Raw genomic sequence first — 24,658 nt, forward strand, 5'->3', positions numbered from 1 at the left:
TGCGAACAAGAATAAGTTTGTGTGTTTTTAATCCAAACAACATCACAAAGAAATGATCCCTAACCTGAACTCCATGCTGCTCTAAACAGTTTATTTTTTTATGGATGTTAGAGATAAACTACAAATATTCAAATTTCAGACAATAGTTAATTTAATTTTATTTTTAATAAATGCAACAGGGCTGATCACTAAATCTCCATTATTTCAGCTTAGACAATGTTTTAAGTCAACAAAGTCCCAACCCTCTTCTTGTCCAATTTCAATGACCAAATGTTATTAGGACACCAATTGCAGTAAATCTTTCTATTTCACTGATGTTGCAGAAAAGTCAATGTATATTTCCTCCTTCAGACAAATAACTCCAGTGCACATGGTATTCACCATGTAACCAAAATCAGGCTCATACTGTGTATCCAGTTGTCAGGAAAAGGTTTTTAATGATAGAAATAGTTTCAGCATGGGTTAAGGAACTATCATGTACAAGTGCTTAGAAAGATTGTAAATGTTCAGATGGATTTTTTATCCAAGAATCACAATTTAGTTATACATATAATAGAATCATATACCTTATAAAATGATGTTCTGAGGTCTTCCCTGTTATGGTGATTAAAACACAGTAAATGTAAAACATGTTTTTTTCAAAAATGGGAAAGATTTTAAAACAGGTAAATTTTGCCATGCAGGTATCACGGCTGTAAATGCATTACTCCTTCTTTTGATAAGAAGCACTGTAGTTGGTTGCATCACTTCCCTAGATAATTCTTACTTTTTATGTAAAGTGTTTACACTGTTTATGACCTTGAAAGAAGTGTATGATTCCACTCTGAAAAAGTCACATTTTAATAACAAAAACTGCAATATCATTTGCAAGCTAAACTACTAGTGTGTTGTTACTGCTGCTAACCCTGCGGTTTGAGCCTTTCTAAACATGTCCTGGGAGATACAAGCCCATTAATTGCAGGGCTGCTTCTAGCAGTATAGAAATCTTCAGCGGATGTGATAATAACAGAAATTACTGGAGACAAACTCCAAACCTTCCACTCTTCAGCTTGGAAACAAGAAAACAATAATTTGAGTAAAAAGCATATGGAATTGATATATTCTACCTCTCATCTTTAGTACTGTCACAATAAGAAAGATAATTTCACTAACAGTTTATGAAAAGTTTTTTGTAACATGAAATATATTCAGACCTGATAAATTCAATTTAAGGTCACATGGAGGCACTGCATATCCCAGCAGCATCATGTACAAGGCAGGAAACATCCCAGGATGAGGTGCCAGTCATTCCCTGAACCCACTCATGCTTGCACCTACACTCACATTAGGCCATTTTAAATTACCAAATCAACCTAATATGCATTTCTTTGGAATTTGGGAGGAAAAAAAAAATCAAAGTATTTGGATATTATTAGGCTTTGGATTTTGTTTTTTATTTATCCAGTGTTTTTCCTTTCATATCCTGCATCTCATAATAAAACCTAACCTTCTCAAGCTCCAGTTCAGAGTGGCAAAGGGCTGGTGTCTAACCTGGCAGCACTGGGTACAAGACAAGACATAGGCCAGGATGGGGTAACAATCCATTATATTGGCCACTCGCATATAAACCCATGCTCACACTCACAAAAGGGTCAGTTTGAAAAAAATTATAAACTTATGTTGCACATCTTTGGGGATGAGGAGTAACACTCATACGAACATGGGAAGAATATGCAAACATCACAGGGACAATGACTGAGTGATGGATTTAAACACAGTATGCTGGATCTGTGAAACAACAACACTATCTACTGTGCTGCTGCTTTTTGCACTGGACACCTCTGTCTGCAGAAACAGCAAATGATAACTAAATACAGCATCAAGACTGGTAGGGAATTCAGAATGACATTGGCACTTTAAGATTATTGGTACACTTCTTATTTCTGAATTATTGTGCAACCTTAAGCATCTCACTTACTGCATATGTGCATGGGCAAAAATATAAACAACAGCAACATATCCTGATCTTGAACATCACCTTGAATACAATAGGCAGCCAAATGTGGATTAACAAGAACACTATAAAAATCCAAAGCTTCGTATTTAAACAAAATTCCAATCACGCCCATCAAAGAGTTAACTTAAAACATACAGTTCATTTGAGTTTTATTTCCATGGAAACTAAAGAATCTTGATTTTTTTTTTTTTTTTAACATATTTGCATATCTGCTGCAGTACATTTCAATCTCATTTGAACCTCTGTTCTGTGGACATTTACTAGTCATTTTAATTAAAAAAAAAACTATTGCAAACATGACCACTATCTGCTACAACATCACGAGCAGAAAAAGCACACTTCAGATACACCCATCTTGAAAGGAAAAATATTAAACATTTAGAATACTATGCACTTAATTGTGTTTCCAATAGTTGACAGTGAATAACTGGAACTAGCAGCCAATATTACAAGATCAGTCTGCATTTCATTTATGATCAGGGCAATTCCAGTATTTCTCTACTCCATACCAGCAAGTAATAGAGATTTAGTGAACATCTTTGGTACATTAATTGCACCTGAGCCTGCATAGTTATGGCTTTGTACAAATCACAAATTTTGGGATACTCCAGATTAATTAAATAAAATAATTTGCAAGGAAATTATTTTTTAAACCCTTTCCTATAGCATGATTTTAAATTAATCAGCTCAAATTAGTTTATTGAACAACAAAAATTTAGTTTCCACCCAAAATAAACCACCTGTTTTGATAGCTAATCTGAGGATGCTGCACAATAATCTTTACAGAAATATCTGCTAATATGGGATATCCAAGACAATGACAGACGTGGTCTTGTCTTGTCATCTGTTATACTTAAAAATACAATTTCTGGAATGGGGACCATCTGATGTGAAGCAGAAACCAACCTTGAAGTGTACTCTAAGTAATTCATAATTTTTAATTTATTACATCTACCACAGCTGTATTTCAGTTTAATTCACCAAACCTAAGTTAAATACCCACTAATGTTCACCCCACTAGTATTCCCCATATCACAATAGCACAAATGCATACACTGTATATAAGAATATAAGAAATTTGACAGATAAGAGGAGACCATTCAGTCCATCAAGTCTGTGTTTTTAGCTAATAGCTAATATAAGTGCTACAAACAGTGAACATTCATTCAGACATATACAAATATAAACAGAGAAAGTAGACACAATTCTAATAATTATTTTACACATTGTTAATGGCAGTTGGTTTTAAGATCCGTGAAGTATCTTGAATTTGGTCTCAAAAAATTATCCCAAAAACTACAAACAATATGGGTCATAGTCTTGCTCCTACCCTGGGGGAGATCCTTCCAATTGAAGAATCATAATTTAAAAGACCCTTTCCAAGTGAAGCTAATGCTCAGCAGGTAAAGATAGAAAAATAAATGCGCAATCTTTTCTTGGCTTTGACTCCACCAGTTACTCAACACACTTCCTCACACCTTGATCTCTCCTTATCCACTTCCTGTGCCTTCTTTTTATAATCATTTCTGTATTCAGACTACAGCTGAGGAAACTTCATGAGACATTTTTATTAACTGCTCTGTTTGCTATCATTTACTATTCTTGTATGTAAAAGCAATACACATGAACATAAATACTAAAATGTAGCTCCCATTACATGCATCCAACATTCATTTACAACAAACTCAAAGATGCAAATCAACCTTACACGAGTTGGGGCTGAATGGATAGGCTGTGACCCTCACAACCCCATTTTGGATTAAGTGGGTTTGAAAATGTTGAGTTACAGTACATCTTTGGCATGAGGGAAAAAAAATACAAAAACAAAAACAAACAGAAAATTGTGTGTGTCCATACAACAAATGCACAGGTAGTGATAGGTCTCTTCAGTTGTGAGGCAGTAGCAGACACCATGCAGGAAGTCAGTTTAAAGCAATAACTAGAGAAGAAGAATTTTAAAAGTCATTAGGCTACACTGTAGAGGTCGTTATCAACTTTAGTTTGAAATCAAATCAGCAGTAGTGAGATGAGCAACCAAGTAGGCAGTGTTATCTGTAGATTTATGCATACATGTGTGATAAGCAGCACTGATTTAAAAATTACTACTAGTTACTGTATCTCTGATCTGAGCCCATTAAAGTGTTTAAAGTGTTTAGTCAACAATTCCTATCCAAAAAAACTTAAAAATCTTATGTTCACACTACCATTTTTTATATCTATTTATTTATCAAACCTGCTGATCTAGGAAGCATGAGCGCAAGTCAGGCACCAGTCTACGAGTACATTATTGTACACACACACACCCACACACCTATACTCTTATATGCTACCTGTTTAGATATTTCTACCGTTTTGGAACTGACAGGTTAAGTAACACACTAAGCAACACAGAGCAACTGGAAATTGGGGACAGAATATTCAGCCTTGTGTTTTATAGTCCAATATATTAGTCAATACACCTTACTGACTACCTACACTTAGTAAATATACAAATACTTCATTACCTTTGGGACTTGTTTTCCCAGAAAGATGTGCTATTATTCTTCACTGTGTTAACTACATATCACATATGTTGGATTGAGGGTTTGCTCCTCCTATTCCTTATTACCTGTGACCTCTGACTGCTAACAGACTCTGTAGAAACCTATTTAATTTGAACTGGAGCTGCCACCAAAATAGTTCAATCAATGTTGGATAATTAAGGAATGTGTGTGCCGACCTTTATATGGTATCTCCACTGACACACATAAAGAGCATCCCTGGGTCTTTTTAGGAAAGGCTTTAATGACAGCAAACACCACAAAAATACACAATGGTGGCGCAAAATGATGGCAATTAAATTTCAAGTCTTTACAGAGATATTCTTGAAAAAAATAAATGTTCTCATTGAATTCCTTAAGTTAATAAAGCCCATTTATACATTTAATAAAACATTTTCATATTATAAAATAAAAAAAAAGTACTTTTAATAGTATAGTTGGCATCGTAGATTTTAAGAAAGGAATTCCCCTGTTTCCAATATCTCTGCTCAACTTTCTCTTTCAATTATTTATAGATATACCCTCTCAAATTACCTAAATAGGGAAGCTTTAGATGATAGCATGATTCAAATTAATCGCATCTTCACAAGTATTCTGGAAAAGCCAACTGCTTGTAATATTGATCGTCTCTCTGCTTGAGCTTGTAAATTGGCTACCAGTGTTGGGAGGTTACCATTTTAACTGATAAGCAATGCTATGATGAGACATCATCAAGGCCTGAAAGAAAGGATCAATACTAAGTTAGCTCTTGGTCTTCTGTTATTCAATTTTATTTTTCATGGCACTTTCTCCAAACACATCAATTAATCATCAATCCACACTAATTAGGATCCTTCTCAGCATGGCCGCTACAAGTATTAAGCCTATAATTTGCACCAATGGCCCAAAATAGAAGCAGTTGTGTCTGTCCAGAGATTACTGGGTTTATTCTGCTTGTGCTCATGTTTAACAGCTAAAATTCCTAAGAGTCCTTTTTACTCTGGCTGCTTTTCACAGACACAATAAATTGCATTTTCAGGGTCAAGAAAATGCTTTACAAGTTAAAATCTGATAAGACTGCTGCCTTCAACTTCCTGGACCACTTTACAGCAATACTGCATTCTTTGAGCAAGTATGTACAACTAACCAAACTGATAATTTAAATTTTTTCAGTTTTATATTAGAGTTATATGAAATAGATTATATACAATACCTAAGGGTTTCCATGTAAACTCTATACTTCCAAATCACAAACCTGCATTGCTATTTAGTGCAACCCAGCACTTTGCTTCCATTGCTATTAGCTTCTAGGAGATTTTAAAGCAAATTTAGATGTGCCTAGTAAATGCAAAAGAATCGCCTGCAGGTTTATTATGCTGTTTGAAGTATTCCTCAAAAGATAAATGAATTAATCTCCACCCGCTATTAAATATATATACAATGTGTGTATCACAACAATTCTGAGCTTGCTGCCAGCTCACTCCTATCTTACTAGCTAGCAGTATTCACAGAGTGTGAGGCAAAAGAAGGTAATTCTTTTGTTTTTAGATGTAGCACTCTCTACTCCCTGAGGAGATCTGCATATGTAGATGACCTGGAGAATGCTAAAAGCCAAGCAGATATAACATTGTTAGATACATAGTGCTTTCATACTTTGAGTCATCATTACTGTATACCAGTATTTACAAAACACTAGGTTTTCTGTTTCTAGTATCAGTTAAAAAAATAAATTTTTGTGTTTTTTCATTTCATACTCCATAGTGTCTTATTAACCTTTAATTGATTTCTGATACCACTTGTTACGTCTCCTCTAACAAATGCGAAAGCATTTATTTTTCAGGCCAGCAAGACACTGCTTGTTCCTTTACATTTCATTAATAAAATCTGTATGCATTTCAGGAAAAAAAACAGTTTAAAACCACAACTAACTGCATTTAATTTAACTTTTAGGCCAAATAAAAGACGAGACGCTAACTGAATACTGTATCAGAACATATTTTATTTTGCTAAAATAATGCTTTCTTGTTCCAGAATGCTTTAGAATGCCAGGCGTTGTGGAGATGCCATGCACAGAGTTCATAGGCAAATGACTCTTGGTCTCATCTGAAAAAAATCATAAAATTTTAGAGAACGTCAGCAATTTTATCCAAGAAATATAAAGACGTAAACTTTTATATGTAGTGATGAAAAACGCTACTTACAGGACCATAGTGAGTTATATATTCGTTTAGCAGGAGTCTCAAGATGTCTTTAATTATGTCTCTCTTGCGGTAAATGCTAGTTAAATGATATACTAATTCCTTATGAAAAAAAATAATTGGGATAACTCTCCCATGTCATTAATAAATACTATATGATGGAAAAAAAAAGTTTCACCATTTTCTCAATTAATTCTTTATTTCATTTTCTGTCCATTGGAGAAGGTCATGGTGGTAATTGGCTGGGAAAACCAGAGTTTCCTATCTCTAACAGGATTTCCAAGAGGGGACATTCCCAGAAACTCCCAGGGCAACTGAGCATTGGGATAAACCGTAATCTAAATCAATAATCAAGATGGTTGCATGATCAGAGAAAACAAAATTAATTAATGCAGGCTAAAATATAAGGCAAAAAGTGAGTTTTGAATTAAAAATTGAACTGTGTGTATATGAGGATGCACGAGCTAATTAAGATAAATATTAGCAACAATTTTAAAGTTAGCTGTTCTAATATATTTCTTTGAATACAAGAATTCAATTCTGCCAAGTGCATCTGAAATAGGTAAAAATATGAGGATTCTTTCCTTTTGCCAAGTTAATTTTTGCCTTTCTATGCTATAAAACAGGAGTTGGGTAAGTTTGCATTTTGGTTTGTACTATATAATATGAGGGTTGTCTGTCCCTGCTAGCAGTAATTAAGTAGTGTCTATATGAACTTCTCCAGCCTGTGAAAAACATTTCTATTTTCCTCTGGGATTGTTATCAGATGAGGCACATCTTTTGCAACACCAAGCATGCAAACACAGAACTTGATCCCCAACATGAGTAATTTAATCCTTCTACTATGTCCTCAATCTGTCCGTGGATTTTCCAAAATTTTTAGTTTGGTAGTTGCTTGTGAAACTTACAGTAGATGGCCAAATCACCTTATTTGACCAATTTTAATTCAGAACAATAAGGGCACAACATTGAGGTCTTCTTGAATGCAGAGAAAACTATAATCGCAGAGAACCTCAATAGAGATTCTAGAGCTGATAACCATTTTATCCACTTCTTACACTCGGTCACAGATATGGAGGGGGATTTTAATGACTGATAAATTAATTGCTTTGTCTGAAGAAGTAACTCTCACTTAACCACTGTTGTACATCATACTGATCCTTTGCTGCAGCTGCTGCACAAATACACTGATTAATGTCACAATGCCTTCTGCTTTCACACCTGAACAAAATCACAAAGTATAAAATTATTGAGAACATGACCACTTATCTATGAAGACAAAGTCACATTTCCAGGAAGACAGCCATGACCTCAGACTTGAAAGTGAGCATTTTCACCCTGCTTTAACCACCTCAGTATGACTTGGGCTTGGAATTCTAAGTTATTATTGTCAACCCTAAGTCATACTCGAGGTGATATTTAATGATTCACTTTACAGTTTAAAGCCCAAATTACTATTGAGATTACTGCCAATTAATGCCAAGGGATAAAATAACATTATGCTGCAAAAAGCCATGACTATTTTTATGAGTTTTGTCACACTAAGGTAACTCTTTAATATTCATGAAGAGGAGGAGCCTTCAAGGTAAATGAAATAGAAGTTAACTCTTGCTAGGAAAGAGTGAAAGGATTAATACATTGTTAAGGATAACAAAAAGGCCCATAAAAGTATGCATACTTTACAGTCATGAACCTCAAGCTAGAGCAGGAAGAGTAATTCTGCAGCTACAGGCATTCTGTACATTTGGAGTTAAAAAGTTTAGTTAGAACAACCAATGCCCCAAACTTGAAATCTGTAGCAAAAAATGTGTATGCAACTATGGAGGTTACAGGTTAATTGAGGAATTTATAGCTGGCATATGTATATAATCTAATTAGAAAAGTACATAAATCTGCTGGTATTCTACATAAATTTATATTTTTTGAAAGTCAAATCTAAAAACCTGCAAAATGAAACTTAAACCTCCTCAAGTGACAAACAGTTGTCAGAGCAGCATCCAAAAGAATTTTATTTAGCCTGAATGTACCAGATCAGGCAGATTTTCAAATTTGTAATTTTAAGTTAAATTATTAAAATTATACCAATTAAAACACAAAATTGTTTTCATATACGTGTAATATCTGAAAGATCCCAGTGCACCACCCAAGCAAATGTCACATGAAATTTTTGAACAATAAAATTGTATTAATCCGATAAACTATTCTAAGTTATAAACTGATAAAAAGTGAAATTCAGTGTGCAGTAGTTAAACTTGGATTCAGTTCCCACCCTCTATCTGCCATTCTTCTTCCACTAGCTTACTGTTTTAACAAAGTACTGTATATGGTTATAACTCAAAGTTGGGCCTGATTTACAGAACTCCATTCATATATATTAAAAGGATGCCTTATTAATGGTTTTAAGACTTTTAGAAATCCACAATAGAACATTAGTAAAAATTTTTTATGTGGAAAAAAACAGAGAGATAGAAGGCGAAATAAAGAGCGAGCTGATATTCAGATATATTCTCACTGAATCCCAAGATACTGAATATGTAATTCTAGAAGATTAATGCCATGCACTATGTATGATTTATAAACTAAATTAAAGAACACTAAACTTGCTTACAGTGGAACAAATAATCAAAGGTAGTATTTTTTTGATTTCTTAATTAACAAATGTACACATCTCTTTCTGGGAACAAAGAATAAATGAGATGAATGAGGGCACATTGAAAATCAGACAATCATAGTGAATTGGATGAAATCAAGAAATGTTCTGTACTAAAAACTTCAGCTAGCACAATAAGTGTCGTGATTCACTAAGGTACCACGAGGAAATGTCTACAATCTGTACCACTGTTGAAGAAATTTCTCTCTTTATCTCTACATAAAATTGCCTTGTAATCCAGATGACAGATGATACCAAAGAGTACAGATGCACTGACCTGGAGATTGGGTTTACAAGCATTATGAAGCGATATTCTTGCACATTCACCCACAATCAAAATTGTGAAAGTGCTTTTTAAATGGATTTGTCTATAGAGTATAGATATAAAGATAATGCAGTGTTTGAAAAAGCATCCGTAATTGCTGCTACAGGGTAAAGATAAATGCGATAGGAATTAATGATTTCAATTTCTGAATTTATATATACTCACTTTTTAGAAAAAGTATCTTAAGTATACAGAACATGGCAGATTCAACTCTGAACAGCTGTATTTGAAACCGGTACCAGCCCTCTAACCGACAGGAATTTTGGAGCTTGGGAGTGTGAGTTTAGCTTTGTTGTGAGAAATTGCTAGGTTTAAAGGTGTACAATGCTGAACAAGGCCATTATAACTCCACATTTTATTAGGTTATTTAAGGTAATAACACCATCTATTAGCATATATGGAATAAATCACTAGGTTTTTTTGTTTCCTACATTTAAATTTCAATTGTACCTTTCCCTTCTTGTGAACAGTTTTTCGAAAATGTCTTTTGTCCTCCCCTCATTTGAAATACAGTGCTTCTCTTTTTTTCAAAACACATTGCAGTTAAAGTTAAAATAACTCACACAAAACACTTGGTAAAGGCTCCTAAATTATTCAGATACCTACCGTTCTTTGAATTTTCTCTTCAAGTTCCTGGTTGATCCTCTGCAGGGATGCATAACTGCTCTGTATGCTAAAAATAACATTTTAAAAGGTGATATTTTAGAAGAAAAAAAAAATGAGGTGATACATTAATAGTTTATTTAAATTAACTTTTTTTTTTTTTTTTTTTAATTGTAATCTTAAACTGATAAGCCAGAAAACAACATTTTTGGTGTTCTGTTCCTCCTGTTAACACACAAAAAAAAGAGTGGACTTCACTAAGACAGACAGATAATCTGCACACATCTTCTGGAAAAAGAGAGTCAAACAAACTTGGTTAGATACTACTTGCCTGCATAAAAAGAGAGACAGACAGACAAACAGGCACTTTATTGATCACGAGGGAAAAGTACCAGTAGCCATGGATTGTACCAAGTTAGATGCATACATTTAAGTACACACTATACAAATAACATTACAGTGCAATGGGAATTGTGCAAATAACATTACTACCAAGATGACAGGTGGCACATAATAATAAAGTGACAGTTACTAAAGTGACATAAAGTAAAAGTAAAATAAGGTGACATGGTTTATGCTGATAGGATAACATGTTTAAAGTGACTCATTATGAAAAAAGGTTATAAAGTAGTGACCAAGAAGTGAGAGATCAGATGCAGTGCAGAGCTCATATAGCTAACATAAAGTAGCTTATGAGCAGAGAAGGAGCATCAGGGCCTGAACTCAATCACTGACCAAACCTCGTCTGGGAAGAGTCTAAAGACTGAGGGGAAAAGATCTTTTGTATCTGTCCGTATTGCAGTTCTGTGATTGCAGCCTACCACTAAATAAACTCCTCTGCTTAATTATGGTGGTGTATAGTGAGTGATGTTCATTGTCCATAATAGATAGTAGCTTCTATAGTGTCCTCCTCTCTGCCTCTGTTACCACAGTCTATTTCCATGCCAACATAGATCCTGCATGCCTAATCAGCTTGTCAATACCATCAGCACCTCTCTTCTTCAAGCAGTACCCCCTCCCCATAAAAGCACACCACATCATAGAAGATAGTACTGGCAACCACTGACTGATAGAACATCTGCAGGAGTTTCTTACATATGATAAAGGAGCCCAGCTTTAATCTCTTCAATGGAGACAGATCTCAGGTGGTCACCTGTTGTGAGTCCACTCCAATCCTGCACATCTTGTCCCTCAGTAGGAGGGGCTGCATGGTGTTACAGGCACTGAAAAAGTCAAAGAATATGATCCTCACAGCACTACAACGTTTGTCCTGATGCGAGTGGGTATGGTGGAGGAGGAAGAAATTGGGAACATCAACATCCACCTTCTCTCAGTAGGCAAACTGCAGGGGGTCTACTGTGTGATTCACCTATGGTCTGAGGAGATGAAGAAGTAGCCGCTCCAGGGTCTTCATGATATGTGATGTTAAGGCCATAGGGACTGAAGTCATTGAGTTCACTGGATCTCACTTTCTTGGGAACTGGGATGAAACATGAGGTCTTCCAGTTTGGAGACCCTGCCATCACTGGCTCAGGCTGAAGATATGCTGAAGGGGTTCTGCCAATTCAGCAGCACAGGCCCTTAGAAGTCTTGGACACACCTTATCTGGACCACCTGCCTTCCTAGGGCACAGCTTCCTCTAACCTGGTCAGCAGTGATGGTATGAAGAACAAGGGGCAGAGAAGCAGGGGGGTTATTAGCACCTTCTGATTTGCTGCTATGTTGATGGGTTGATGGAGGCTGCATGGTCTAAGCTGACAGCTTGGGTGAGGTGTGGATGAGCAGCTGTGAAGAAGCGGGTGATAAGTGGTGAGTTTGTGGCAGTTAAAGCAAGAACAGGACAGTCGAACTGGTTGTAGCTGCACATGTTCCTCTACTTCATACCATCCCATACCTCCCTAATGTTATTTTGTTGCAGCTTATGCTCTACCTTCTTCCTGTAGGACTCCTTATCCTCTCTTAGTCTACCCTCAAGTTCCTTTTGTACATTCCTCCGCTCTGCCGGGTCCTTGTTTTTGAATGCTATCTTCTTCTTGTTAAGAAGGTGCTTAACATCACTGGTAATCCAGGACTTATTAGCAAAGCAGCATACAGTTTTAACAGGAACAACAGTGTCCATAAAGTTTAGATAGTCTAATCACAAAGTTTGTAATGCTCTCAGTATCCTCTCCATGTGATCCCTGCAGAACACTCCAGTCAGTAGAAGTATGACCATTTCCTGAAAAAGCATGTAGTTGTGGGTTGCCTTTGAACTAGCATGGCACTAAAAATATATATCTCTCATTAGACAGTTTATTCATGCTTGTCTATATCTCCTAGAGATTTGCACAACACTAAGGAAGTTTTTCTAAAAAAAAATCACATTTTGTTACATACTGAACAATATCAAGGCCGAGATGTTCTTTGGTTTTCATCGTGCAAATCGTTTAGATGCCGAGTGCTGCAATAAAAGAGTTAAAAAAAAAATAAATAAATAAATAAAAATTCTACTAAAGTCAAATATTATACTTCTGGTAAGCTATTTAGTCCATAATAACCTAGTTATAATGTGAATCAGAAGACAAAATTAATTAAACTAAAAGTGATTAAATTAGCAAGTCAGCTAGCTATTGTTATACTTTATAGGAATACATATCAAATACTATGTCTATCTGAACCTGTAAGCAGCTGTAATAATCATCATTGTCAAAGATCTTTGACTAAAATATGTCTCAATCTCTATTTTTAATATTATAAGCATTGACAAAGTGTAAGAAATGGAAACTTTGAAGAAATATGATCAGTTACTGGTGACTACAAGTCCAGTCCGGGTGCACTGGATCACATTTTTCCTCTTCTTGTCATCTGTACCAAACTGAACACAAACTTCATACTTTCCGTGCTTTCAGGGGCCTAACTATAACAACTTCAGACATGTTTACTATTGATCCATAAAGTGGGAGAATAGAGATTGGGGGTGTAACAAATATCTATACTGCATAAATAAGTTGCTGAATTAATAAAATAGGTCATTTTGATGTTTCCTCCATTGCTGCTGCAAACCAAGTACCCAGGAGCTATTGAGAGGATGAGCAAGAACAGAGGAGGAAGAAAAAATAAATAAATAAAAACCCAAGTGCAAGTGAATTGGTAATTTCAGCCTCGGGGCCTAACAGCCTCTTTGAGAGAGGGGGAGTTTTTTTTTTTTTTTTTTAATTAATGCAGCTTGCTTCATCCCTCTAATCCTTTTCTTACTGAGGCTGGAATCAAGACAAGATTATAACAGCTCTTAATTAACTTACTGCTCTGATGTTTAGGGGAGAAATATTTGAGGCAAAGAACGAAACACTTCACAAGGGAAAAGATGAGAGGTTTCACAGAATTCTAAGAAATGAGCTTTGACCAGTCATATTAGAATTGCCAGAAAGGACATGATGCAAAAAAGTACATGTGCATTGGTAGGGGTTAACAATAGGCTTTGATTATTAATGCTGCATGCATTATATAATCTAGTGAAAAGGTACAGGTTATGCAAAAAACAAATAACTCAAAACATTTTCTTTTTATGTTTTCATTTTATTCAAACATGATAATCCTATATTTACATTTATTTATGCAACACTGTGATCAACTGTTTCTTAACACATGTGGGTACAATGGAACTATTCTTAGTTAAAATTTAGACAATCCATTGCACATTGATTGCTCCCAATGTTTTTAAAATTTTTTTTGCATCTCCCAGTAATGAAGAGTAGTTAAGATGCTGAATCAGTTTAAACTGTTTCCATAGCAATCTGCTTACATACCAACAGATACAAGCATGAATTGAAAATTACTTTGAGAAAAACTCTGTGACTAGACCACAACCTCTAACAACCCAACTCGTAAGAAGTAGTTATTACTTTGCAGGTCAATAATAAGAATAACAAATCAATCCATTTTCCCAGCTTGAATACATCTATTCTCTGTAGGCTCTTATAAACATGTACTTCTCTAAGACACAAAAGGCATCGTTAACAAAATTGTTTCATTGACTATAAATAAAAAAAGATGCTTCCACTGTATCACAAGAGTATAAATTATTAAGAATTCATTTTGTGTCACGCTCAATAGCTGACTGTACTCACCGACGCAGTTTTTCTGTCAGCTTCTCCAGCTCTTCCTGAGCTCTTCGTAGTTCAGTCTCCAAGTACTGACGAGTTGAATCAAACTCGGACTCTAACATTTCTAACTTGTGTGTAGTATAGGTCAGGCGCTTCCGCAGATCCTCCTTCTGCTCCTGCAGGGAACTGCAATTCCAGTCGAAATAAGAGATGTTCGAGAAACTTAAATTCTTTCACCCAATCAAGCAATATAATAAGAGCAGCACTTTTTTGTTTTTACACTTATTTGAAAAAAAAAAAAAAATGCTACACAGTCTCTAAGAAATTAAAACCGTCTATTGCAGGCAGGTCAAATTTACACAAAAAAGTAATTCTGATCAAATTGAAGTAGTAATATTTGTTTCACATAAAAATCATAGTTTACATGCTCATTATTATTATTATACTGCTTTGTCTTTGAAATAAAACTCTGCCTATTTCACTTATGCCATGCAAACACTGAAAAGCAAGAAAACAAAATATTGTGTTAATACGCATATTGGAGTACAATTCATATCTCAAGATGAACCCTGGTACTGTGTATCAACCAACTTATCTGAGAATGATGTCAGTTTTTGGCTCATGGTGTCCACACAATGCAGTGCATTTGGCAGATATGTCAACTACAGTACAGTGCATGAATAACAGATCTAAATCTACTCCAATGAAGCACACTACCCAAACTGTACAGTGGACAGTACCTGCAGAGTTTCATTAAGTTTGCCATGCATGAGCACATTCACAGTAAGCCAATAGGATTAATGAATGAGAACAAGTGGCAACATTATTAACGAACAACAGTATGTGGGCCCTTCCTTTACTGCTTTTTACCCAGAGTCTCCTCCATTCATTTCCACCACCATTTTGCTTTACTGCAGTCCCTTTAGTAAGATGCCCACTGTTATGTTGCTAGTAGTTTATGGGCATGCCATATCATACACTGCAGTAGCCACTTTTACTTAGATGCTGTTTCTTTTTGCTTGCATTCAAAATTTCTTCAAACTCTGTCTCTTTCCAACCTTCATTGGTCACTATGCAGGTCACTCTCTTTTAAATTCAACTTATTGTCAGCCTGGAGAGGCCACCTCTTGGCACTGCAATCCTTTAATACCCATGTGGCCAAAATTCTGCTGCATCTGTGCTGTCAGGTTGCCTTATGTTATACCGCTTTTCTTTCTGAATGGTTATTATGGATTATTGGTTGAAAATCAAGGCTTTCTAATACAAAACAAAAAAAATCATATTTTTCAAAAATAGTTACCTTGAATAAAACAAATGTGGTAGTTGTGTCGAATTACAATAACTTGAACCTGTTGGCCATAGCTTGTATTTTTGGCTTTAGTAAATTGGTCTTTGGTCCAAACACTAAGTACGATTGATATATATGAAAATGTTTTCGGTTGATTGGATCAATATATTTCCTTGTTTTAATAATAATAATTCTTTCATAAAAAAGGAATGGAAAAATAATCTAATGACTGTTTGTAATTATAATGCTCTCTAGCCATGTTATGTGTCAAAGACAGGTAGAATAATTTAAAAATACTTGATATCTCTTGCCCACTGTGTAACTTCAGTGCCTGTCCTTGGTATCCTCGTGTCTGAACCTCTCTTGACCAGTGCTCCATTCATTGAGAGTATTTCCATTGAGCTTGCTTCTCAGACTCCAACATTTCAAAGCGCCATCTTAGCTTGGCTCCTACATCTTTACTTGTCCATGTGTGACTCACATTCACTTTCTCTTCCGATCATATCACCAAAGGTAAACTGACCAATCAGATTGATCAGAGGGACCAGACACAGACCTTACAGTTTCATTATATAGTAAATGTTTTAACAGTGTTTTACATAAAAAAGAAAGAAAGCTGAATCTATACAGTACATAGTATTCTGCAACTGATAAAGTGCTTTCATGGTTTTGATTAAGTAAACTGGTATGTTGGATATTTTGCAAAATATTTGTTTATAAAATGCTCCTGAATTTCAACATTGAGGATAAATATTTCTCCTATACAAACAAACAAACAAAAAAAAATCCTACCCTGCTTGGGTTGTAGGCCATGCACAACAATAACCAAGAGCAGACTTTAAGATAGCTAGATGCTAATGTCTGCTAATCTCTTTTGCCTAATGGTTTAATTAGTAATTTCAATTCTTCATGTCTTTCTGTTTATCCAAATAATTATTTAGTTGCTGTACTGCTGGTGTGTATGGTGTATAAGACAGTGATTTGTTTCAACTTTCACTTGAATTTAAAAATTAATTTGTGAAAAGTATTTTTTCTATTACTTTAACAGGCACGATTTGTCTTTGGTAACACAGCAGCAAGGCAAAACACAGAGTAGCCACTTTATTCAGCAACAATCTCCTGCTGGCCCTTATGAGACTCTCTTTACTCTTCAGCAATCCCCCTGCTGCCTATCATGAAATCTACTTATTCCACAGCAATACTCCTGCCAAGTCCACTAAAACAATTTTTACAAAGAAATATTGTTATATTTTTTTCTGGTATAGCATAGTGTTACAGGGCCTTTTTTTATAACAGTATCAAGAATGCTTTAGATTATTGCTTGAGCTGTTTCCACAACAACCAATGACTACACAAGCATACAGGCAGAGTGGTTTTGACTTTTTTTTTTTTTTTTGACAGTCAGAAACACAAAACTCATTCCACACGGTTTCTGGAGAAGTGCTCATGTACTTTAATATTGTTAAGATACAGGTATGCTTCAGCGCCCTTACAGTTTTTCATTGTGCTTCTCCCTCCCACCTTAAAGGAAGAGGACAAAGTAGTTTAAATAAAAAAAGAATAAAATAAAAAAAAAAAATTTTTATCTATATATCTATATCTATTAGTGATATTGTTAAGTCATCCTCTAGGTTTGAGGAGATTAAAACACTAGGTCTCAAGAAATTCATGAAATTTTGTTTACATACCTTTCCATGTCTAGCTCTGTTGCCCTACACTAGATATTCAAGTTAGTTTATTGCCATAGTACACAGTACAATGAAATTCCTAACTTGCATATACCCCCAGACTTGTGACAGTATTACAATACCAACAACTTTAAATCAATCCAAAGTAGTGAATAAATTTATGATGTAAAATTAAACAAATACACAGCACACCTGAAACATCTGCTCATTTAATTTAGAATGCCGGACTTTTGAGTAGCCTTATGACCTATAGATATATCAATATGCGGACAACAATACAAATTTCCATATTGGATCGGTCAAGCCCTGGGTTAACAATGACCGCCACCAGTACTGTTAGCCAACAGGGTGCTGGCGGAAATTGAGCTACTGCTGGCCGAAGAAGGAGAAGGGGGGGGGGGGGGGGGGGGGGCGGGATGCGGTACATGTCTGGAGGCAGGAGGAGAAGAGGAAAGTAAAGAGAGTGGAACTGAAGGTAGGAACTTTGAATGTTGGCAGTATGACTGGCAAGGGGAAAGAGTTAGCAGATATGATGGAGAGAAGGAAGGTTGATATATTGTGCGTGCAAGAGACTAAATGGAAGGGGAGTAAGGCCAGGTGGATCGGAAGTGGATTCAAATTGTTCTATCATGGTGTAGATGGGAGGAGAAATGGGGTAGGAGTTATTCTGAAGGAACAGTATGTCAAAAGTGTTCTGGAGGTGAAAAGAATGTCAGGCAGAGTAATAATTATGAAGCTGGAAATTGGAGGTGTGATTATGAATGTTGTTAGTGCATATACACCACAAGTTAAGCGTGCAATGGGTGAGAAAGAAGATTTTTGGAGTGAGTTGGAGGAAGTGATGAACAGTGTACCCAAGGGACAGAAAGTGCTGATTGGAGTGGATTGCAATGGGCATGTTGGTGAAGGGAACAGTGGAGACAAGGAGGTGATGGGTAGGTATGGTGTCAAGGAGAGGAATGAAGAAGGTCAGAGGATAGTGGATTTTGCCAAAAGGATGGACATGGCTGTGGTGAATACGTATTTTAAGAAGAGGGGGGAACATAGGGTTACATACAAGAGTGGAGGAAGATGCACACAGGTAGATTACATCCTATGCAGAAGAGTTGATCTGAAGGAGAGTGAAGACTGCAAAGTAGTGGCAGGGGAAAGTGTAGTTAAACAGCATAAGATGGTGGTCTGTAGGATGACGTTGGAGATCAAGAAGAGGAAGAGAGTGAGGTTAGAGCCAAGGATCAAATGGTGGAAGTTGAAAAAGGAAGACTGCGAGGTTGAGTTTAGGGAGGAGGTGAGACATGCACTGGGTGGCAGTGAAGAGTTACCAGACAGCTAGGAAACTACACCAGATGTAGTAAGGTGGACAGCAAGAATGGTGCTTGGCATGACATCTGGAAAGAGGAAGGAGGAAAAGGAAACCTGGTGGTGGAATGAGGAAATACAGGAGAGTATACAGAGGAAGAGGATAGCAAAGAAGAAGTGGGATAGTCAGAGAGATGCAGAAAGTAGACAAGAGTACAAGGAGATAAGGCACAAGGTGAAGAGAGAGGTGGAGAAGGCTAAAGAAAATGCGTACGATGAGTTCTATGAGAGGCTGGACACTAAGGAGGGAGAAAAGGACCTGTACCGATTGGCTAGACAGAGGGACCGAGCTGGGAAAGACGTGCAACAGGTTAGGGTGATAAAGGATAAAGATGGAAATGTACTCACAAGTGAGGAGAGTGTGTTGAGCAGATGGAAAGAGTACTTTGAGAGGCTGATGAATGAAGAGAACGAGAGAGAGAGAGAGAGAAGAGGTTGGATGATGCGGAGATAGTGAATCAGGAAGTGCAACGGATTAGCAAGGAGGAAGTAAGGACAGCTATGAAGAGGATGAAAAATGGAAAGGCCGTTGGTCCAGATGACATACCTATGGAAGCATGGAGTGGAGTTTTTAACCAGATTGTTTAATGGAATCTTGGAAATTGGGAGGATAACTGAGAAGTGGAGAAGAAATGTACTGGTGCCGATATTTAAGAATAAGGGGAATGTGCAGGACAGCAGTAACTACAGGGGAATAAAATTGATGAGCCACAGCATGAAGTTATGGGAAAGAGTAGTGGAAGCTAGGTTAAGAAGTGAAGTGATGATTAGTGAGCAGCAGTATGGTTTCATGCCAAGAACGAGCACCACAGATGCAATGTTTGCTCTGAGGATGTTGATGGAGAAGTTTATAGAAGGCCAGAAGGAGTTGCATTGCGTCTTTGTGGACCTGGAGAAAGCATATGACAGGGTGCCTCGAGAGGAGCTGTGGCATTGTATGAGGAAGTCGGGAGTGGCAGAGAAGTACGTAAGAGTTGTACAGGATATGTACCAGGGAAGTGTGACAGTGGTGAGGTCTGCGGTAGGAGTAACAGATGCATTCAAGTTGGAGGTGGGATTACATCAGGGATCGGCTCTGAGCCCTTTCTTATTTGCAATGGTGATGGACAGGTTGACAAAACGATTAGATAGGATTCCCCATGGACTATGATGTTGGCTGATGACATTATGATCTGTAGCGATAGTAGGGAGCAGGTTAAGGAGACTCTGGAGAGGTGGAGATATGCTCTAGAGAGGAGAGGAATGAAGCACATAGTGTAGGGTGAATAGGAAAACTGAAATAGAAATCACCCCACACCAGTGCAATATTAAAGCTGTGTAATGTGACAAGGTCCAAGCTGTAGTATGCAAAATTTCTTAAAATGAAGATAGCCAGTGTGACAGAATAAAATACAAGCCTGAGGAATAAGAATATGGTATATGCAAAGAATCCTGCAACTGAAATTAGCAGTGCCTGCAAAGATGGCAAACGTACATTTGCTGGTGTTAGTAATGTTAGGCAGACTGAATTATATTTTCAGAAACAACAACCTCTAATCCAGACAGAAACTGCATTAGCAGGTCAACCTGGAAAAAGAAAATGAACAATAAGAAGTGCCGTGTTATTTTTAAGAAACACCAAATGTGTCTTTTAGGGAGAAATGAAAATCAGGTGAATGATGATGATCATAATTGGGAAACATTTTGATTATCTTGAACATGTACTGGTGGCAGACACAAGTAAACAGACATAAAATTGGCATAGCCATTTAAAAAAAAAAAAAAGTACTTCAAAAAGCATTTCAAAACACATATTGCAATGCTGGCATACATACCAAATTATACATACTCGGATTCAAAGGCAGTTGCAATCATTATTCCTTAGGCACATACTCATTTTGTGAAAAAAGACTGGTTAAAGTGAGTTGCATCTCTGTGGGTTATCTGGTTTATGCAGTAGTTTACTCACAGCTTGACTGGTTTGCTGGCACATGTATTGGTTTTGCCTACTGCTTATAATTGGTTTCAGGAGAAAATGTATATTTCTAGACAATATTTTTATGCAAGATTTTATATAACATTAGCCACTATGATTTTATTACTTTCTACTTTTATATTCGTTTTGATCTTGTTATTTGTTAGAGTTGATTTTGTGATGACACCACACTGCCATTTTGTGTCAGTTTTCAAGCACGAGCCCTGCTATTTTCAATTGTACAGTAATCCCTCACTTATCGCGGGAGATAGGTTCTAAGGCCGACCGCGATAACTGAATTTCCGCGAAGTAGGGACACCATATTTATTTAATAATTTAACGTGTATTTGGACGTTTTTAAACCCTCCCTGTATTGTTTACAACCCACCCTTTACTCTATTAATAACAGGGACAACTGCTAAGCAATATGAAATCGGTAGATAAGTTTACACTTACTGTATAGCGAAGTACACGTAGCTATATATGACGTGATGATGGTGATGAATATGCTGCGCAGTAAAAATGACGACGATGAAGGTGATAATCCCCTGAATGCAGTAGCAAGAGCACGTTAATGCTGAATGAGTGAGATGAGACTTCCTGGTTAATGCAGCACTCCGTCGCTGAGCCAATCAGCAGCACACAGGAACTTCACTGCGTGCTCTGATTGGGTAGCTTCTCAGCCATCCGCCAATAGCATCTCTTGTATGAAATCAACTGGGCAAACCAACTGAGGAAGCAAATACCAGAAGTAAAAAGACCCATTGTCCGCAGAAACCGGCGAAGCAGCGAAAAATCCGCGTTATACTGTATATTTAGATATGCTTACATATAAAATCCGCGAAGTCGTGAATCCGCGAAAAGTGAACCGCGAAGTAGCGAGGGATTACTGTACCACATTGTTGGCTGTTTTATGGTTATTGGTGCATGCCTGCTGTCATCAAACATCCACAATACATGATTGCCATGTGTGATATGTGATGTCATCAATTAAAAAACTATTTAAATCAACAGCAGGAGTCTGTTGGCATCCAAGGTTGTGGATACAAAAATATTTTCAAGTGTTCCTGTGCTTAAGAATATACACATAGCCACTAGGTATTACTAGGCATTTCAGACTTTCTTCTTGGATTACAAGTTGATAGTTATGGCACTATGTGTGCTGTAGCTATTTGGACAGAAACAACTTTTGAAAAGTAGTAAACTTACTGTGGTGTATTTTCTAGGGATCCTGTTTTCCATCGTGGGTGACGGGCAAGTGTCTCATGCACATATGGTAATCTGAGACCCAAAATTGATTGTAATGCAGTTGCAGAAGAGGAGAGTTCATTACTGGGTTTCACTGTCAGATTTGGCTTATTGTAATTAGATTGTCTTCCCACCATTCAGCTTCATTTTATTGTGAAAGCGTTATTGTTTTTGTGCAAGTTTTTTTTTTTTATATAGTTAGGGGGTACAGTCGTACCCAAGAACCTTGGAGGAGTAATAATTCAAGTTTTTTAAAAGCCTGCAGTAGCCAAATGTGTTTTTTTTTTTTGATTGTCGTTGTCAGTCAATGGAGGATGGAAAAGAGAGCAAGCAGGCTAGGAGCATGTTGCATGGGAGGGCCCGTGAATCTGAAGAGGTGGCAGAGCAGGAGGTGGAAACAAGTTCCTGTAAGCCTTGATGCTCTTGAATATTTGAAGTAATAAAGCAATGAGTTGGAGAGGAGTGCATCAGACCCATACTGTTATTTATTTTAAGGAAGAGACATTATCCAAGGACTCAGTCTAAAATCTGGGTAGGGGCCTTGGAGTTCTGTTTTGATTATTTTGATTATTGTCTTGCCACATTAGAAGAATATTTTTTTTCCCTTTTATGAGCTGGAGATGTTTTCACTGTAACTGCAAATTGCCATCAGAACTGTGGTTTCTTTGTGTTTTTTGTTTTACATAACATCTGGCATGTTCATTGCCTCTCTTTGACACCCTCGGCCTCAGCTGGTCCCGACTACTAGCAGGACACTTGTTTCAATAGGTGGCCTAAAACAATGTCTTCATCTCCTCATTTTTAATTCTTCCTTTATGACCTAGTACATCTTTACTATTCATGATATGGTATGTATTTAAAATGTTTCCCACATATTGAAGAATAGACAGAGGTAAGTAGTACTGTTATTCACTGCCTATATAAACTTGAGAGAGGTCTGCATGGTTCTGTTTGTTCAATAAATTATCATTTGGCCAAGTAGTTTTAAATGCAGAATCATGCTTTTCCCAGATCTGTAATTGTATCTTTGTAAGAGTAATAAAAGTTAATAATTTTTGCCTATAATTGCCTCGGTATATAGAAGCAGTTATTTGAAGTGGAAGAGATGATTGAAGCAGGAAGTATGGGAATGCCCCATGCATGCATTAAGACAAATGAATGAGTCTTTAACAGCAACAGCTGAAATTATTTGATAATTTACAAGCTGTGGGGAAACTAATCCAAGCCTAGTGAAAAAAATCCAGGTAGAGCAAAAAACCAACACTTGACTAGACAAGAAACTATCAGACAAGATGGGTGTCACACAGCCAACTCTCCAACAACAGTGGTACTTTTGATGTTTCCTCTGAATAGAAACAGATTGTGAACTTAGTCATAAACATCAAGTTTGATCTGTTCTCCGCTTGTCAAGAGCAAATTTGTACATTGTGTGCCCTGTAGTATGTATAGCTTAGATTTTCCTGCAGGCAGTACAAATACCTTTATCTGCCAAAAATATATACCCAATGGACACGGCAGAATAATATTTGATTGAATGGTGTGCTTAGACAATTAAGTAACTTTTAATTCAGCTTTTCTCTCTCTCTAGGCCCCACTGTAGTCAATGCATAGCCAAAATTAGGAGCACCACCTTGACCACAGGGTCAGTGGGTAACAGTGAGATGGTGGTCTAAGAAATTAAAATGTAGTCCCCTAGGCAACCAGGTCACCAATTCAGACCCATAACTGATACTTGGCACCTTTGGGCTGAGAACAATAAAGTGCTCATAACTGTCATTACATAGTACAGAGTGTTAGAATTCCAAGCTATGTCAACCCAACTGCTAAAGTAAAATGCCTCCCAGGGGCAAAAGTATCTGACATTGAGACTAAATTGGACTTCCTGGCTGACAAAGAAGTATCCACTTTATTTCTACATAGAAGTACTAACTATAATTTTTTTGCAGCAATCTGAGTCATTGACGATGATTTTCATATATTTGTGCACCAAAGCTAAAAGAAAATGTTGCAACTTAATTGTGCCTGACTCTTTCCCAAAATTATATAGAGGGGATAAGGTCTTGAGCACATTGTGTTCTCTTTGCTACTGGTTAGAGACCTTGTGGGGAAATAAAAGTGCAATGATTTTTGTGAGACGGTCTTCTCCTAATTGGTGTGGATCTTTTAGTTTACCCTAACATTTGGTATCAAAAATGCCTAGCCGACTAGTCACAGCACCATATAGGCCAGAGCTTTGCGATCTTAAAATCACAAACTCTCTTTAATCCCACATCTTTCTGATTTGTAGCAAAATCCAAGTCATGGGACATCTTATAAATTGAGTCATGAAACAAAATCTTGTTCAATAGATAAACCAGAAAAAAAAAATTCATAACTAAACCTAAAATAGCAGCAGCTGAAATCTGGTTAAGTCATAGGTATAAGAATGACTATCATATAAATGAATATTTAGAAAAGATAGACAAAATCAAAACGGTGAGGGCACACTTACATAAGAAGTATTTAAAATGAGACTGTTTCAAATAGGCGATGAGTCACATCTTTGTGAAGAAATGTGAATTGAACTAGAAAGTGGCAATGGTAGAGGCCTGATATTAAGAGTGTGTTATAGATCACCCAAGTGTAGGCAACAAGGTCACCGTTAACATGCACCTTTTTAATAAGATTAAAAAAGCAGGTTTACAGGAAGGATATAATAATGGGGGACAGTTTAAAAAAAGAATTACTGTATACTATCCTCCTTTTGTT

The 24,658-nt window shown here is 36.7% G+C and overlaps 1 protein-coding gene across 2 annotated transcripts in view; it reads right to left on the reverse strand.

Moving 5' to 3' along the window:
• LOC114666958 (brain-enriched guanylate kinase-associated protein) overlaps positions 1-24,658 on the reverse strand; it is a 117,498-nt gene that overhangs the window by 13,273 nt on the left and 79,567 nt on the right. For both annotated transcript variants that reach the window (XM_028822011.2, XM_028822012.2), the window contains 2 exons: positions 14,398-14,559; positions 10,295-10,361 (listed from right to left, as the gene is read on the reverse strand). In XM_028822011.2, the coding sequence (XP_028677844.1) occupies positions 10,295-10,361; positions 14,398-14,559 (229 nt within the window). The remainder of the gene's footprint in view (positions 1-10,294; positions 10,362-14,397; positions 14,560-24,658) is intronic.

This window comes from Erpetoichthys calabaricus, chromosome 16, assembly GCF_900747795.2.
Source record: "Erpetoichthys calabaricus chromosome 16, fErpCal1.3, whole genome shotgun sequence".
Classification (NCBI taxonomy): Eukaryota; Metazoa; Chordata; class Cladistia; order Polypteriformes; family Polypteridae; genus Erpetoichthys; species Erpetoichthys calabaricus.